Source organism: Schistocerca cancellata, chromosome 9 (assembly GCF_023864275.1).
Source record: "Schistocerca cancellata isolate TAMUIC-IGC-003103 chromosome 9, iqSchCanc2.1, whole genome shotgun sequence".
Classification (NCBI taxonomy): Eukaryota; Metazoa; Arthropoda; class Insecta; order Orthoptera; family Acrididae; genus Schistocerca; species Schistocerca cancellata.
In genome coordinates this window covers 272,793,476-272,812,113 of record NC_064634.1, presented here as the reverse complement: position 1 = coordinate 272,812,113, position 18,638 = coordinate 272,793,476, and the positions used below count along the sequence as shown (strand labels likewise).

Sequence of the window (18,638 nt, the reverse complement as noted above, 5' to 3'; positions counted from 1 at the left end):
AAGATCTCATAAATATATCTTCATTAATAACAGGTTTCATAGCAAAAATTTTTGAAGACCTTAAGATAACAGCAAAGTCTATCGAAACTGGTTGTTGTAAATAAAGAAATATTTATACAGCCCGATAGCTAAGTGGCGGCCGGCCGGTGCGGCCGTGAGGTTCTAGGTGCTTCAGTCTGGAACCGCGTGACCGCTACGGTCGCAGGTTCGAATCCTGCATCGGGCATGGATGTGTGTGTGTGATATCCTTAGGTTAGTTAGGATAGAGGGCTGCGTGCTCTCTGTAATAAAAAAATGAGTCAAAGAATCAACGATCAACTTGAACGGATGTCTTGTGACGTCCGCCCAGACCAAACGCAACGAACAATATCGAACAAAACGAAAAAAAAAAAAGTGGTGAGCGCGATGGATTTCCATGCCAAAGGGCCCGGGTTTGATTCCCGGCTGGGTCGGAGATTTTCTCCGCTCAGGACCTTGGTGTTTTGTTGTCCTCATGCACACGCAAGTCGCCGAAGTGGCGTCAACTAAAGAGACTTGCACCAGGCGACCGGTCTACCCGACGGGAGGCCCCAGCCACACAACATTTCATTCGGTCTTAGCTTCAGAAAGTTTTTGCCAAGTGAAAAACATCGCTACCTCTGATTTCTGAAGTTGAGAATATTCATTCAGTCGACTATTGGAGGGTTGTGGCAGATTTATGTTGTGGAGCTCTCTCAAAAATAAAAGCATCTGTCGTGTAACCTTACTCTGCTGATGATCACTACCTGCCTCTCATCTGCTTCATGCACTTGCTACAATGGTGAATAGCTATCACCATATCAGGCATTAAAAATCGAAGTCGAACTTTAAAATTGTTAACGCAGTAGTGGTAATGGGTTGTTCATTAAATAACTTACAACAGAAGACGAAATTTTTGTAACTACGTTTTATTGAGGATGTTCATGAACAAAAGGTACAACATGGCCACACAACAACATGTCACCCTGACTGGCAAGCGATAAATAGATACAGAGGCGTATTTACAAGATGCGGATCAGGCGATGAGGAGAGTGTGAGGTGGGCAGCACGGCGCTTCAGCCGAGGTGCTTGTAGCCGTAGGCGGGGGCGGCAGCGTAGGCGGGGGCGGCGGCGTAGGCGACGGGCGCGTGCACCTTGGCGACGGCGATGGGGGCGGGCGCGGGGGCGGGGTGCGCTCCGGCCTGGCGGTGCACGACGGCGTTGAAGCCGTTGTGCGGGTCGGCGGTGTACTCGACGGTGCGCACGGAGCCGTCGGGCTCGACCAGGGAGTAGCTGCCCTGCACCACGTCGCCCTCGCGGGTCTCGTGCTGCGCCTTCTGGTCGCCGGTGTGCGCGTCGCTCACCTGAGGGCACGCGCAGTAGTCTCGGTCACTTTGCCACGCCGCAGCGAACCACTGCACTCAACTGCACTGCGGAGTGGTCCTACCTTAGCGAACCATTGCGCTGTACTGCATTACAGAATGATCCCACCAAAGAGAACCATTGCATTGAACTGTATTACAGAATGGTCCTACCGTAGTGAACCATTACACTGAACCGCATTACAGAATGGTCCTACCATAGTGAACCATTACACTGAACTGCATTACAGAATGGTACTATACAAGATTCCGAGTGAATGCCTCCAAAGCATATTATGTTAGAAACTTCTATTTAAAACAACCCTTTCGATGCCCAAATATGAAGTATAAATGTGGACTAAATGATGCTGTACAGTTCTTCGTTACTAGTGTGCCATTTCTCTAGGATAGTATCAGCCGAAAAGCACTGTTATTGATGATCTGCCTCCTCAGTCAAGAATGGATAGCTTGGTGGATCATTTTGAGCTCGTCAGTAAAATTCTGGACACGTTCCTCCAAGGGTGCCTTATACAGAAACATGTAACACCATGTCTAGTAAACATGGGCTCGAAAATACGTACCCTGAGAGGTATGAACATTTGTTCATCTTCTGTACTATGAAGCACATCTCTCCTACTGCGAAGTCTCTGCTTTGTTGTTTTGGGAGTGAAAATGGCGACAAAAATAAGAAAACATTTTCGGTGAATGAATGAATGAATGTCGTGTGACTAGGGCCTCCCATGGGGTAGACCGTTCGCCCGGTACAAGTCTTTCGATTTGACGCCACTTCGGCGACTTGCGCATCAATGGGGATGAAGTGATGATGATTAGCAGAACAAAACACCCAGTTCCAGAGCGTAGAAAATCTCCTACCCAGCCGGGAATCGAACCCGGGCCCTCAGGATCGACAATCTGTCGCGCTTACCACTCAGCTACCGGGGCGGGCACCATTTTCAGTGTACGTTAGGTCTTAACTCCATACGTTAGGTTCTATGAGCACTTTTTCATCTTCGCTAGCATGAAACACATCTCTTCTAGTGAACAAATTCTCATAGCTCTTAAGGTATGCATGTTAGATCCCACATTTGCTGGACTTTTTTTCTTGGTTTAGTCCAATATACCGCCTTCCAAAATATGGAAAGCAAAGAGTTTGCAGTAGAAGAGATGCGTTTCATAGCACCGAAGGTGAACAACTACTATGTGCTTTTTCCCTAGTTTTGGTATAAGGAAATATGTCCGTATCCTTGTTCGGTGGTTTTGGGGACACCCTGTATATTGCTGCGTCGACGGGGAAAATCCGTTTGATAGGGTAGACGAGCGACAGCTTTTTGAAGTGATGAGAGTGAGAAGCATAAAATACAATGACAGAAGAGTAGTGTAGAGACTGTATAGAGAACAGGTGCTGTAAGATGTAGAGAACATCAAGTAGAAGATATTGTTAAGCAGGCTGTACGGAAGGGCTGCTCACTGTCTCCTGTTCTGTTGAACGGAAACATTCAGTGTGCATCAGATTAAGTTAAGTGGAAACTGGGAGATATATTTATAATTAAAATTACTCACTGTGTACATGCAGAGGAATTTAAGTGAAGTTAGGGAGAAACTAGGTTCTATAGGAAGAATTAAAATGCTTGGTAAGAAAGTACACATGTTGAGATTTGTTAATGATGTCGCAACGTTAAACGAAGCAAGGTAACAATTAAAAGCGATGCTGGCCTAAGTGAAAACCACCGTCATGGCTTGCTGCTACATGGAAATTAATAAAGGTGAAACTAAAATCTTAGCCGTGAGTGGACAGAACACCGCAGTCCAATGCTCAATTAATAATGAGAGACGGAAAGCCGTCGAATCCTTTGCCTGCAGAGGCAGTAAAATTACGTAAGACAGAAGACCGACGAAGGTATTGCAAGCCGATTCTAAAGGCAAAAGCTGATTTTAACAACTGGAGAAATCTGTTCACATCCTGCTACTTAAACAAACATCTCAGGGAAGTTCTCATACAGACGTTTGTTTAGCGTGTGCCTTTGTACTGAAGTGAAATGTGGATACCCGGAGAAGCAAAATAAAAGGGCATAATAGCCTTCGAGATGTGGTGCTAACTGAAATGTTAAAGACTGCCTAGGTAGATAATGTAAGATTCGAAGAGATACTCCACAGAGTGGAGGAAGAGAAGCCATATCTTTGGAAGCTTATCCATCACAGAAGGGACACGTGCACCGGCCATATGGTGAAACATGATACTGTCATTACAAACAACGTAGAAGGGACTGTAGAAGGGAAGAACAGAAGAGGCAGACTGCACCTAAAATACATTAACCAGATCATGGAGAATACCAGCTGCACCACGTATACAGCCCTCAAGGGGAAGGCCGTACACTGTAACGTATGGCTAGCTGCTACTAACGAACCTGATCACTGAAGACCTGAGAGCAAGAAGTTAGTCCCCCAGGTTGTATTGTCTTGATCCGTGTAACTATTTTGTTCCTAAAATTTCATCCAAAGTGACATTAGAGATATCCATAAGTGCTCCCTGTTCCGGAGACAAATGAGACAGTAAAAAAAAGGAACATCTCTGTTAAAATCCAACACAGCTTCAGATAAAACTTCAGCAGGCAAAACAGTTACACGGCCCACGATCATGCAACCCAGAAGGTTCACCAGCAGCTAAGTTAATCGGTCGTGAAAGCCTTCATTTTATGATCATTTTGATGATGATAGAGAATTATAAGCAACGGACCTTGGCCAGCTATGGGCCTACTCTTCTCTGAAAACCAAATGTAAAGGAAACCAGAGCTACATTTTACACTGCTCGTCGCTCGCCATAACCATTGGGAGATAAGACGCGGCGTTCATACCATGTGGAATAAAACCTCTGCCATTTAGCTCTTGTAGTCCTTTAGTATACGTGTCGTAAGAGCTTGCAGTTTCCGTGGCCTCAGTACTTGCCCTGCCGTACGCAGATACTACTACCCTGTAGGGAACACTGCGGGAAGCTACAAATACGATCGTTACCTTAGAACCATCCAAGGCCAGGTGACTGCCAGTATCGGCTCTCCCGGCAGTTATACGCATTGATGGAGTCTGAGAATCACAGACCTCCACGGCAGTAAATACACGATAAAATAACTAGCAACAGTAGCAAAATTTCTGCCACAGACCATTTCCTGGTCTCTAGAACGTGGTAAATCTATATGCGAAAAGGCAAGTAACAAGTCACAGGAGCTGGGATTTTTGTGTGTTGTAAGAATTCGCTGCCACAATATCCGTATGGTTTATGATAACAATGCAGCAAGTACTTGGGATAGAACTACTTCAAAGATGATTGTATTGTCTGCTCTATCGGACATGTCTGAAAGAACAGACACCATTTTGTTCCTGCTGCCAACATGAGTCAAGACACAAAGGAACGAATGACGTATTGCTGCTAGTGGACTGTAATTTATGTCAAGGGGGAAAGCTGAAAATTAGTGCCTGACCGAGGTTCGAACCTGGGTCTCCTGCTCACTAGCAGACGCTCTGACCAGTAACCCACCCAGACACAGTGATCATCGCAATTGCAAGTACTACCCTACCGCCGGCCAGAGTGGCCGAGTGGTTCTAGGTGCTACAGTCTGGAGCCGCGTGACCGCTACGGTCGCACGTTCGAATCCTGCCTCTGGCATGGCTGTGTGTGATGTCCTTAGGTTAGTTAGATTTAAGTAGTTCTAAGTTCTAGGGGTCTGATGACCTCAGATGTTAAGTCCCATAGTGGTCAGAGCCATTTGAACCCATAGTACCCTACCACGCCTCCCACCAGAACCGAAATCTCAACTTATCCATACACACTAGTGAACTAGACTAGCCTGAGAATTTGGGCCTCATGGGAGGCATGCTAGGAGAGTCCGTGCAATAGCGATCACCACTGTGTCCGCGTGGGTTACTGGTCAGAGCACCCGCCTAGTGAGCAGGCGACGCGTGTTCAAATACCGGCGTGATACAAATTTTCAACTTTCCCTATTGATGTAAATCAATGCCCTCTAGCAGCAAAATGGCATGAATTTATTTCTGTCTTACTTCAAGGATATCACTGTCAGTTAATCTGGACGAAAGTGCCATAGGTTTGATAGATTTTAAATTGCCTTTAGACTTATGGAAAAGCAAGTGTATACATCCAGAACAAAATACTTTATTTTCTCTCTTACGTTAACCACACCAGGAATATTAAGACGTTGGTGGAGGTTGAAAGTTCTGAAGCAATTTAAGTGCTTAGGTAAACAAACCGATAATGACCTTAGGAGACCACTCGGTCACTCTATCGTTGTTGCTGTGCCAATGAACACTCACCGAGTACTCGAAGCTGTAGTGGGGGTTGGGGTCGTATTCAATGGGGGCCGCAGCGGCGGCGTAGGCGGGGGCGGCGGCGTAGGCGGGGGCGGCGATGGCGTGCGGCGCCGCGTAGCCGGCGGAGATGACTCCAGCGCGGGCCACGGCCACCAGGGCTGCGAGGACGACCAGCTGCGGACAGGCCGAAACGTCAACAACAACAACAACGACAACAACAAAACACACACACACACACACACACACACACACACACACACACACACACACACACAACTCCTGCTTAACCTCTATACACCATAATACACTCCTCACATTTCAAATAACTTTCAGTGATTGATCTCCACGCTTGTCCATTATCCCATTTCTGCACAACTTGCTTTCGCTACATGTCCGTGTACTTTTCAGACCATTCCTACTTTTTAGCTTTACCTAATTCTGGTACTCCTTCTTAGTAGCTGGTCTTATTCTTTCGTTTCCTTCATTATGCTGTGCGACTGATTTTTCACTTCTGGTATTTATAGAGTCCTTAGAAGTACCGATATCCCAATGATTTTGTTAGCCATGGAACAGCGTAGACTACTCTACAGTTCTTTAGGAAGTAACGTCCATTGGAAGCTCCAGTATTGCAAATAGGCATTTGTTTAACGGATCCATGTTGACTTATTATAATGATCCACCTGTGTTCCTTTCCTTCGTTACGAGCTGTATAGCTACCAGATGTGAAGAAACGACTCCTCATATAAACAATTGTTACGCTTGCAGTTATATCTCCGTCTTTCTATAAATTATGTTTAACCCCTTTTGGAACACGTAAAAAATCACTTGTTTGAATGGAAAAGTTTGTGCAAAGCAACGTAGAATTCCCTTATTTAAATTGTTTTCGTTGATCAGGTCAAATAACTAGAGGAAAACAAAGTCAACAACCAGATTTAACATGGTCATAGTAGTCTGCTTTCAGATTACTTCATTCTGTCGCAAAGTAGACAGTTCGCATCTCAGCAGACAAAGTTCTCACACGTCTATACACAAGCCGGAGGTTCTGTAATAAGAAGCCAGAATACCAGTATTACTGGTACTACTTAATGTATGTGCCAAGACTATACAGTAAGCAAGGCTCCTGCTTAGTTGCAGTTAAATTTTGTTTTTGTCATTTAGTCACAGAGAATAAAGATCTTAATAATTGCTATTTTAATGCGGTCTTCCTCCGAAAGGAGCGCTAGTATGCTGAACTACTGTACGAACATTTTCAGCGTACCACATGCGGGTGGGTCTACAAAAGTTAGTAATGTTGATGTCATTGCCCAATAATCTCACGAATGTGGCGACTGGAGTATGCTGTATGCGTGGTTCGGTAGTGAACTTTAGCTAGTGAGACCCCCAGCAGAGTAACTTAGTATCCAGTAACCTTGTGAACGAATGTTTACCGTAGGACCTAATGTGAGAGTGTCAACCCTCATTCCTGAATTTAAGCTTATGAGACCTGCAGAATTTTGATATTAGCATACTACGTATAACCCCATAAGCGACACTAATCTCTCCAGAATATCATAAGCTGACAAGATATATCAAAATATCATACACGACTCGAACCAAGCGGTGCTGGCTGCTCAAGCACGAGTGTACATTTGCCCGTCGCACCATTAGTGTTCGCCGTACTCACCTTGTACATGTTGCTGTTTGTTTGGTGGTGGTGCGGGATGTATGAGCTCCTTAGGAGTTGGATGTCGGCTGACTGATGCCGGGGTGTCGCGGCCGACGCCTTTTATACCCGTGTCGGTCACTCGGCGCACGCGGGCCCCGTGACGTAAGACGCGCGCACAGTAACGTAAGGCAGCGTAACGTAGCCGCGAGTCCTTTCACTGCGGAGGGCCCAGCCCGGGAAGGGAAACACGCCCCGCCCCGGGTCGCAGCAGACGGCCGAGCCCCGTGCTCTGCAGTACTGTGCGCGCTCACTTGTTAGCCTACTTTCCTCACAAGAAAGGTGCCGGCTCGCCGGGCGGTCACTCGAGCTGCCGGATACCAACGATTTGTTTGCAAGAGGCTATTCCAGAATGATTCATCGGATTTCACAAGACTGTACCATTAACAAGACTGAAGATAAAACCTAAGGATGCGTATAGTCGCTTGCATTTCTTCTCAAAGTACATAATGGAGGGAGTGCAGGATTTATGTTATGGCACTGACTATTACAGTCTCTGCGTCGGCTGTGTTGCTATCTTCCCTGGTTGGTAGCGTTATCTTCGAAATGTTATGATTTAAACTAAAACTCTATGGTCCTCTCATGATGGAAAAAAATAATGGCTCTGAGCACTATGGGACTTAACTTCTTCTAGAACTTAGAACTACTTAAACCTAACTAACCTAAGGACATCACACACATCCATGCCCGAGGCAGGGTTAGAACCTGCGACCGTAGAGGTCGCACGGTTCCATACTGTAGCGCCTAGAATCTCTCGGCCACCCCGGCCGGCGATTCTGATGATGGAGGATCTACCTTTAGTCTTCTACATGGTACAATTAGTATTGCTTTCTTCTTAAAAATCTCAAGAAGTTGTGGCCCATAAGTAACTTAAAGAAATTATTTTCATGGAAATGTCGACGGAATGTCGTACGCTCTTTGTAACGCAATATTTTACAGGGATTGATCTGCAGGTTTTGCTTCGCCGCGCTACCCCAAACAGCGCTTTCGTAGCCCATCACTATCCGCAGGTAGAGACGTAGAAAGGTCAGACCACATTTAGGCGATGCTATCCACATGTTCGCGTCGCTCTGAAGTGACGTCAAAATGACGTACAGTCGTTCAGCCGCACATTTCAAGCCAGCCAAGTGCGACGCTGACACTAACCTCTCCTGTGTGCCGTGTGTACATACACACATTTCACCGTCAAAAATAGGTCTTTACACTGTATAAATACAGCGACATCACATAAATGTGAAGCTCTGTATGTCATGAAAACCTAAAGTAACCTAACCTAGTTGGCCGGAGTGGCCGTGCGGTTCTAGGCGCTACAGTCCGGCACCGCGAGACCGCTGCGGTCGTAGGTTCGAATCCTGCCTCGGGCATGGATGTGTGTGATGTCCTTAGGTTAGTTAGGTTTAAGTAGTTCTAAGTTCTAGGGGACTGATGACTTCAGAAGTTGAGTCCCATAGTGCTCAGAGCCATTTTTAACCTAACCTAGCATACGTTATATGAAACGTTACCATTGTAAATAGCATCACGAAAATCGTTACAAAAAATGGTTCAAACTAACCTAAGGACATCACACACATCCATGCCCGAGGCAGGATTCGAACCTGCGACAGTAGTGGTCGCACGGTTCCAGACTGTAGCGCCTAAAACCTCTCGGCCACCCTCGCCGGTAAAATCGTTACAGATCGATGTGATGTAATGTAAACAGTGGGCGATAACATCGATTTGTATGTAGCGATTTGCTTGAATGATGTCAGCAGTGGTAACATTTCATGAAATTTGCATCAGTTCACGACTTATAGAGCTTCAGAGCTTCGCTCTCGTCTGACGTTTCTGTATTTCTACAGCGAAAAGAAGTATTTCGACGATGGGATGTATATACAGTATATTTGAGGGATTAAAAGTCTGACATTTGTTGAAGCAAAATCTTTTGCAGTACCTTTTGAAAATGGTCCAAAGGCCGAAACTGATCTAGCAAAATAAATTATTTCTACAGTGAATGGTAGTTAAATAAAGAAAAACAAAAAAACACAAAAAACAGGTGTTATCTTACGTTCCTACCTAATGACACTCCCAGAAGATCGAAAATAAACAGCCAAATATTTGTGACAAGCAAGGAATATACGAAGGAACCTCAGTAAGTAATGCAAATCATTTTGATTTTATAAAAGCATGTTGGTTTTATTCAGGATTTCAATACGCCGTATTATCCCCCATTATTTTGGTTAAAAAGTCCTATTTTTCAACACAACCTCCATTCAATGTGACCGCCTTACGCCACCTAACTCAGATGACATGTATGCCCGCATGGTGTCATTGTACTGGTCGACGTCGCAACTAAGGTCCTACTGCACCAATAATCTCCCCATCACCAGCGTACTGCATCCCATGGCAGCTTTCATTGCGTCAAACCAATGGAAGTCGGAAGGTGCGGGATCTGGGCTGTAGAGTGGAAGCGCAAAAACGGTCCTGCGAAGTGTTGTGAGTTCCTCTACCAACAGAGACGTCCAGCTGAGCAGCAAGGTGATCTGATCACCACGAATGAGAGTGTCCGTACGTTCCAATATTACAGGAGTGACAGCTGTGTGACAGACGCCTCACCAACGACTCACAATGCTTTTATTCACTGCCATCTACATTCCGCAAGCGCCTATGAATATCTGCGCTACTCTGGTTTTCCACCAAAAGAAAAACAGTGACAGCTCTCTGCTTGTAACGCACCTCAATTATAGACGCCATTTAGAAGGCTGCGTATAGCGTCGCCACCTACTGGAAATTCAAGGATATATAGGGCCTCAAGCGGGAATATATCCCACAGCAAATTCTGCGTTTTTCAACTGAAACTAGTCGAAAAAAAAGTGTTGAATTACTTATTGTTAGCCCTTCCCCCTCCCCCCGGTTAATGTCACTGCTGTGAGTGAAACGCTGGACTGCTGTACTCCTATGTTTCTGCCTATCAACATCCTAGGAAAGCGCGACATATTAAGACAAGGAAGAATACAAATGTCATCGCTAGTCTTTTCACTCCAGCAGTTTCATCTTTAGTTTCCTAATCAGACAAAAGTCACAAAATCGAGAAATTCATTCCTGAGAGAATGCACTCTTATATATGCAACTAACATAGAATATTGCAGAACATACTTGTATTACACTCATGTGTTAAAAAAATAAGACTGAAAACAACTAATTCCTTTGACTCCATCAGATGGACGCAAAATCCCCAAGAAGGGCTAAATTTCATGGAAGCTCGAAATTTAGTGCAGACGTCAATACGAGATGTTTTTAATAGCTTCCGCAATGAAACATTGTCTCAAAATATGGTAGAAAGCCCAAAGAGATTGTGTCGTATGTAAAGTACACCATTGGCGAAAAACAGTCAACACCGTCGCTGTGCGATAGCAATGGAAATGTTACCGATGATGGTGTCACTGAAGCGCAGTTACTAAATACAGTATTCCGTAATTCCTTCACGAAAGAGGACGAAGTGAATATTCCAGAATTCGAAACCAGAACAGCTGTTAGCATTAGCGACATAAAAGTAAATATCTTATGTGTTGCGAAACACCTGAAATCACTTAAGAAAGGCAAGTCTTCCGGTTCAGATGGTACACCAATCAGGTTCCTTTCAGAGTATGCAGACACAATAGAGCCTTTCATAGCAATCATATACAACCGCTAACTTGACGATAGGTCTGTTCCTAAAGACTTGAAAGTAGCACAGGTCACACAAATATTCAAGAAAGGAAATAGGAGTAACCCATTGAATTACAGACCCATATCTAATGGTTCAAGTGGCTCTGTCTGAGGTCATCAGTCCCCTAGAACTTAGAACTACTTAAACCTAACTAACCTAAGGACATCACACACATCCATGCCCGAGGCAGGATTCGAACCTGCGACCGTAGCGGTCGCGCGGTTCCAGGCTGTAGAGACCCATATCACTAACCTCAATTTGCAGTAGGATTTTGGAGCATATACTGTACTCGAACATTATGAATCACCTTGAAGAAAATTACTGATTGATACATAACCAACACGGATTCAGAAAATATCGTTCTTGTGCAACACAGCTAGCTCTTTATTCCCTTGAAGTAATGAGTGCTGTCGACAAGAGATCTCACATCGGTTCCATATTCCTAGATTACCAGAAGGCTTTTGATACCGTTCCTCACAAACGACTATTGATTAAATTGCGTGCATATGGAGTATCTTCTCAGTTGTGTGACTGCATTCGTGATTTCCTCTCAGAGAGGTCACAGTTCGTAGTGGCAGACGGTAAATCATCGAATAGAACAGAAGCGATATCTGGCGTTCCGCAAGGTAGTGTCATAGGCCCTCTGTTGTTCCTGATTTACATAAATGATCTAGGTGATAATCTGAGCAGCCCCTTAGACGCTGTTATTTAAGGTCTAGTAAATTCATCAGACGATCAATTCCAATTACAGAATGATCGAGAGAGAATTTATGTATGGTGCGAAAAGTGGCAATTCGCACTAAACAAAGAAAAGTTCTAGGTCACCCACATGGGTACTAAAAGAAATCCGATAAATTTTGGATATCGCACAAATCTAAGGGCTGTCAATTCGACAGAATACCTAGAAATTACAATTACGATCAACTTATATTGGAAAGACCACGCAGATAATATTGTGGGGAAGGTGAAACAAAGACTGCGCTTTGTTGGCAGAACACTTAGAAGAAGCGACAAACCCACTAAAGAGACAGTCTACATTACACTTATCCGTCATCTGCTGGAGTATTGCTGCACGGTGTGGGATCCTTACCAGGTAGAATTGACGAGGGCCTCGAAGAAGTGCAAAGAAGGGCAGCTCCTTCCGTGTTATCGCGCAATATGGGTAAGAGTGTCAATGAAATGATACGCTAGTTGGTGTGGCAATCACTGAAACAAAGGCAGTTTTTTTATCTATTTACGAAATTTCAATCACTAACTTTCTCTTCCGAGGGCAAAAATATTTTGTTGCCACCCACCTACGTAGGAAGAAATGATCTAAGAGAAATCTGAGCTCGAACGGAAAGATTTAGGTGTTCCTTTTTCCCACGTGCCATTCGAGAGTGGAATGGTGGAGAAGTAGTATGAAAATGATTCGATGAACCCTCTGCCAGGCGCCCAACTGTGAATTGCAGAGTAACCATGTAGATGTAGATGTAGATGCAGATCCTTAACCATTGCACCACGACAGAGACACGCTATGTTCAACTTCAGTGTTGCTCATCTTAGGATATCCTGAAGGATTTTACTGCCTACATGTCATTAATAGACATAACAAATCGAACTAAGGGTGGCGTGTCTGAGATAATTCTTCAGTGACCCATGGCCTTGAAATGACCGACTGCAAGTTATAATACAAAACCAGTGAAATATAACGAAATCAAAATGTAGTCTGTCGCATCGAGTACCACGTCATTTTGGCGTCACTTCTCGATAAGCCGAGCGCGTTGCTAGCTTCTCGCCACATTTGTTGCTTACTCCTCGTTAAGTAGTGGATAAAGCGTGCCGAATTTGAGATATTTGGCCGTGTGCGTCTACTGTGGTGGCTCCCAAAAACGTTTAATAACTGGACTGTCCTCTGTTCTGCTTACGGTCTCCAGGCGAATAACCTTAGTTAGCTTTTGGTGACATTTAAGTCTGTTCGCCACTTGGCTGCCCATCTCTCAAGTTCTACACGGTTATCTTGCAATCAGCGGTGGAAAGCCATTGTCAGTTTGCTTATGCTTAGGAGTGTCGTCCACGCAGTTGACTGTCATTACCCTTGACATTACTAGTTTGTAGTAGATGGAGTACAGCACAGGGCCACGTACTATCCACTGCGGTACAGGGATCAGTTTTAAATTACGCATTTAAAGTCAAAGTTTGCCATGGCACCAGTTTAAAGTAGCCAGTTCAGTTCGTTGCTGGTAGGGGTCTTGCATGCAGATCACTTGTTCGTTCATTACCCATTGTGCGTCGAGTCAAAAGGGCGAAAATACAACAAAAAAAAGCTTTTAGCATCCTCCGTTGCACCAGCTGTGCAACGTGATTGTCGTCGAGAGTATGGCCGCAACGACGTATCGCACGGACCTCGTAATTAAGAACTGGCCATCAAAATCGCCTGATGTCACGGTATATGATTTATTTGTGTTTGTGTTTGTGTGTGTGTGTGCGGGAGAGGGGATGGGTGTTTGTGAAAACTTAATGTATATGCATTCTCTTCGAACAACTTCATGTGATGGGCAACGACACCTAACAGCACCACAGAACGCTGTATGATATATGCTTGCAAAATTACAGGACTAGACGGAAATTCGTATAGATATTTGTCGTGCATCCGGTGGACAACACATTGAACATTTGTGGAAGATGAATTAAAATATTAATCTTGAACGTAATTGCAGAAGGACGTTCCCTTGTGAAATGAGATGGAACTGTTGAAAACAACTTTGTAGACCACTGAATATGTTAAAATTTATTTCATGCCCCTTTTTTCTATTCATTTAGAAGTTATTTAAATTTACTCGTAGACTACGCAAACCAATGTGAAGCGCATGGTAGAGGGTACGTCCCACTTTATCAGTAAATAGAGCTGAGGACGGAATTATTTAAACGCTTCTGTGAGCAACGAGTATAAAAGAGTCCTGACGGGGGCGATACCTAGGTTGGTAGAGTATATTCCTAAATGCCTCAAAGATGATTTTTGAAGCAGTTTAAGGAGGCTTTCACGGGATATGCTGCGTCTGTCTGCAAGAACTGTCAGTTAAGTTTCTTCAGCACATCTAAGACGCTCTCCTATGAGGTAACCAAACTTATTATCATTCCTGAAGCTCTCCTTTGTATACGATCAATAATACTTGTTAGCCCTCTTCTTTATAGGTTTGACAAACTTGAGCAATTACCTCAGTTTTGTGAAACCGGATGAATTTTATTTAAACACACTGTACTTCAATTCGAAGCTGGAGTGACATTTTGGACGTGTTCTATGGTATATATTAATTTTCAGAACAAGGTTGCTGTAATCTTTTTCACATCTCATCTTTGCACGTGCTCCTTTTAGTCTTTACATGGTGGCTGGTTTGATACGATAGTCCAGGCTCTCCTGTGTCGCCTCGGACTCTATAGTCGAAACATTCGACGCAGCACCTGTTTTCCGTGTTCGCCGGAAGTTCGCTTACAGCGGAAAACCCCGGGAAGGAATAACGACGACGAAATTACATTGTCCCAAGACACTGAGTGCACAAATGACAGACGGAGTAAATGTGTAATCTTATGGAAGTAAGGGATAAGTGATCTTTACAGAACGAGATTTTCACTCTGCAGCGGAGTGTGCGCTGATATGAAACTTCCTGGCAGATTAAAACTGTGTGCCCGACCGAGACTCGAACTCAGGACCTTTGCCTCTCGCGGGCAAGTGCCCTACCATCTGAGCTACCGAAGCACGACTCACGCCCGGTACTCAGAGCTTTACTTCTGCCAGTACCTCGTCTCCTACCTTCCAAACTTTACAGAAGCTCTCCTGCGAACCTTGCAGAACTAGCACTCCTGAAAGAAAGGATATTGCGGAGACATGGCTTAGCCACAGCCTGGGGGATGTTTCCAGAAAGAGATTTTCACTCTGCAGCGGAGTGTGCTCTCATATGAAACTTCCTGGCAGATTAAAACTGTGTGCCCGATCGAGACTCGAACTCGGGACCTTTGCCTTTCGCGGGCAAGTACTCTACCATCTTGATTAGATATTGCGTAGTACGCGTTTAAAGCGTGCTGCAAGTATCCTGGTGTAGATCTTGTAGTCGCAATTCAGAAGGGTTAGAGGCCGGTAGGCCTGTATCCCTGTGCCGCCGGATGGTTTGTAGATAGGGATGATCATTCCTTCCAAGAAGGAGGGTGGAAGCGGCACATTTGGAGACATCAATTCGCGGTACGTGGCAGTCCATCGCGGAGTCATGAGATCTTTAAATGTACGATAAAACTCTCACGGAAACCCGTCGGGAACCGACGATTTGTGCGACGCTCCCTTATCAAGCACTTCCATTACGTCGTCAACTGTGACGTCCCCTGTAAACTACCTGTTGGCCGTCTCGTTGTGACACGGGGATAGCGTTCGTCGAACATCATGAGAGGCTACCTGATCGTATACCGTTTCTTCATAGAGATGACCGTATTGTCCCATAAAGGCGTTGGCAATGTCTTTTTGCGTTGTTATACGGCGTCCATCCGGCAGTAAGACCGTCTGTATTAAGGTTCAATGGCTACGTCGTTTTTCTCTGAAAACGTGATACATCGACGGTGATTCTCCACGGACTCGTTCAAAGGCCCGTGCACGGACTGTGACACCCTCAGGACGGCAGCGCGTTATTGAAGTTATTTAGGCCTGCGCTCGTTTTATAGCAGCACTCCGATCCTGTGAAGGCGCTTGTACAGAAAGTTTGTGGAGCATCATGAAATAGAATTCCGTCATGTGGCGCCTCCACATCATCTGCTCTCTTCCGGATGCAATTAACGCTCTGCACAATGCAGCCTCAATGCATTCCAGCCACCACTGCAACGTCGTCGGCCGGCCGGAGTGGCCGAGTGGTTTTAGGCGCTACAGTCTGGAACCGCGCGATTGCTACGGTCGCAGGTTCGAATCCTGCCTCGGGAATGGATGTGTGTGCTGTCCTTAGGTTAGTTAGGTTTAAGTAGTTCTGAGTTCTAGGGGATTGATGACCTCAGATGTTAAGTCCCATAGTGCTCAGAGCCATTTGAACACTTTTTGCAACGTCGTCGGATATGTCGGAAGGCGTCATTCACATGTGTACCAAGTGTCTTTGATTGAGCCTGTGCACTCAGGTTCCCTGAGGTGTGCTGTATTCAGTTTCCAAGTACTACGACTCCTCCACACTCGTTGACGATTTAGGGAGAACGTGCATATATATGCTATGTGATCTGAAAAGGGGACGGTCCACAATTCCGCATCGAAGATCGCCGATTCTAGACGATGTGTTACGTAAATTCGATCGAGATGACTTGCAGAGTGACTTGTGCTGTAGGTGTATCCGCGTGTGTCGCCAAGTATCGTCTTCCACGTATTGATGAGATACATGTCTGGTATCAGTTGCCACAGCTCTAGGCATGAAATATAGCGTGGGTGTTGATTGTTTAATGCGAGCATGTAGTTGAAGTCGTCTCCAAATAAGACATGTTCATACCGGCCTAAGAATAGTGCGTAAAATCGGGCTGGATCGCGCCGTCTGTCGGACCCCGACTGTGCGTAGATGTAAACGATCCATGCTCCTAAGACTGTGAGCGCCGGTCCTCACGCTGACGGCAGGTACGCCACGTCCTCGGCTGCAGTGCCACCGCGTAGAAGTATCGCTGTTCCGCTGCCGCCGTCTGTAGTGGGTGTTATGTACGTATCGTACTCCTAGAGGTCTGGGAAGCTCTCGACGCAAACTTCCTGTATAAGGACAATCTTGACGTCTGACGCTTGCACCATGTCTTGTAATAATTGCCATTTGACCAGTGTTCTGATTGTATTAATATTAATAGAGGCTGTTCGATACGCTTGTCGCTGTTCCTCAGTGCATAAAGCGCACATGAATGCTTATGTTAACTTGTGTGCTGTTGCTCGGCGACATGCTGTCTGTGGGGCAGTCTGTGTCTTCCGCGTGGTTAACATCCAGTGGACGCCGCACTCGCCATTGCGGCTGCGTCGTCGGTCTGTGGATCAGTATGGGATTTGTTAGTCCAGTTCCTGTGCTGGAGGTCCATCTCTCGTCGTGTTGCTCCGGCCGGGCTGACCGAAGGCTGAGGGGGGTGGCGGGACTCCTTCCGACGGGTCTCCATCAAGTGGGTCTGTATTCAACCCCTGTCTCGTGTGATTCGCGTCGTACTGCTGTGTGGGAGGTAGAACCTCCCGTTGCGCATCCGGATGCACTATATCGTCGTTACAGGAAGTCCATCTGACGTGGAATGCATTAAGGAGATATCTGACGGCGCTAGCCGTCGTTTCTTGTGGCGCTTCGGCGATCGTTACTTGCGCGTGTGCGCCTCCGTGTCCGAGTGCGAAAGTAACTCCCGGTGCTCAGGGATTAAAGCAGCTGTCGGCACAACCATAGGATCGATTTCCATACCTCGTACAGATCATTTTCGGTCGGTTAACGGCGTCGTCGGCGCCGGAGTGTCAAAAGTGTACGTCGTTTCGTCACAGGTGGCGGTCTCTGCCGCAGTCGGCTGCCGTAAACTGTCAGGATGTTGGAGCTGTTCATTCTTCGGGATGGGATCTGTTCGAAACGCGTCCGCATACGTTAGTGTCATCGGCGTCAACGTGGACGTTGGTACGGGTCCGCCGTTTGGAACTTGCACAATCCTCCACTGCATACATTCGGAACGGACCTGGCCCTCTTATCCGCATGCAGAGCATGTTTTGGGTTGTCCATCGTAGATGACTATTGCTCTACATCCGCCGATGAGCAAGTACGAGGGTACATGTTGTGTCAGTTCTGTTCTGATTTGACGCACCCCATTGAGAACGGGGTAGATCGTGAAGCTGGATCATTTTTCCTCTACGTGGCTAAGCACTCTTCCATATGGGCGTTAGGCGTCAATCATCGAGTCAGAAGGAACCTCGAAGGAAAGTTCGAAAATACGTATGCTTCGTAAGCCAGTCCTGCGTGATCAATAGTTACCCCTCCAACATGTCCATCAAAGTGACGAAATTTTAGTCCATGTTTAGTATCACAAATGGTTCCGCCACACACTGAATCGTTAATCAGTTTGAGGTAAACGACACTGCTCACTATGGCGAGGTGTATGCCAGTAAGTTCGTTGTAGTCAAGTTTAACTTCGTCTCGTAGGAACCTTTCAACTTCATAGGCTTTCGATCTCGCATATTCATTCGAAGAACTAATCTTGAGAGTCGACTTTCGGTATGCATGTGCAATTCTATATCGAGTCGTCGAAACGTGCGAGTACGTCGAATAGGTTAACAACCACGCGTGCCCAAATTTCCACGGCAGGGGCGTTAACAGACGTCCGTGGCGCAGCACCGCCGAAGGCAGACTCCGATCTGAGCTATCCACGCACGACTCACGCCCCGTCCTCACAGCTTTACTTCCGCCAGTACATCGTCTCCTACCTCCCAAAGCTGTGAGGATGGAGCGTGAGTCGTGCTTGGCTAGCTCAGATGGGAGTCTGCCTTGTGTTCGGTCAGAAGGGTAGCTGCCTTCTGTATTAAAAAAAAAAAAACTGAGTTAACGGCTCAACACTGAACTTGAATGGCTCTCATGGAACTTCCGCA

At 45.8% G+C, this 18,638-nt stretch overlaps 1 protein-coding gene across 1 annotated transcript; it reads right to left on the bottom strand.

Annotated features, from left to right (window-relative positions):
- Positions 1-917: 917 nt before the first annotated feature.
- Positions 918-7,400, bottom strand: LOC126100766 (cuticle protein 7). Its single transcript, XM_049911386.1, has 3 exons — positions 7,339-7,400; positions 5,679-5,849; positions 918-1,361 (listed from the first exon to the last, which is right to left on the bottom strand). Exons 1-3 carry the CDS (start codon positions 7,345-7,347, stop codon positions 1,074-1,076), a joined length of 468 nt encoding a protein of 155 aa, XP_049767343.1. The 5' UTR covers positions 7,348-7,400; the 3' UTR covers positions 918-1,073.
- Positions 7,401-18,638: the final 11,238 nt, after the last annotated feature.

What these genes read in the sequence shown, in the direction of transcription:
- LOC126100766 (XM_049911386.1), bottom strand. An exon ending in ACTACAGCTTCGAGTACTCG is followed by an intron (nt 1,362 to 5,678) that starts GTGAGTGTTCAT and finishes GCGTGCCCTCAG; the next exon opens with GTGAGCGACGCGCACACCGG.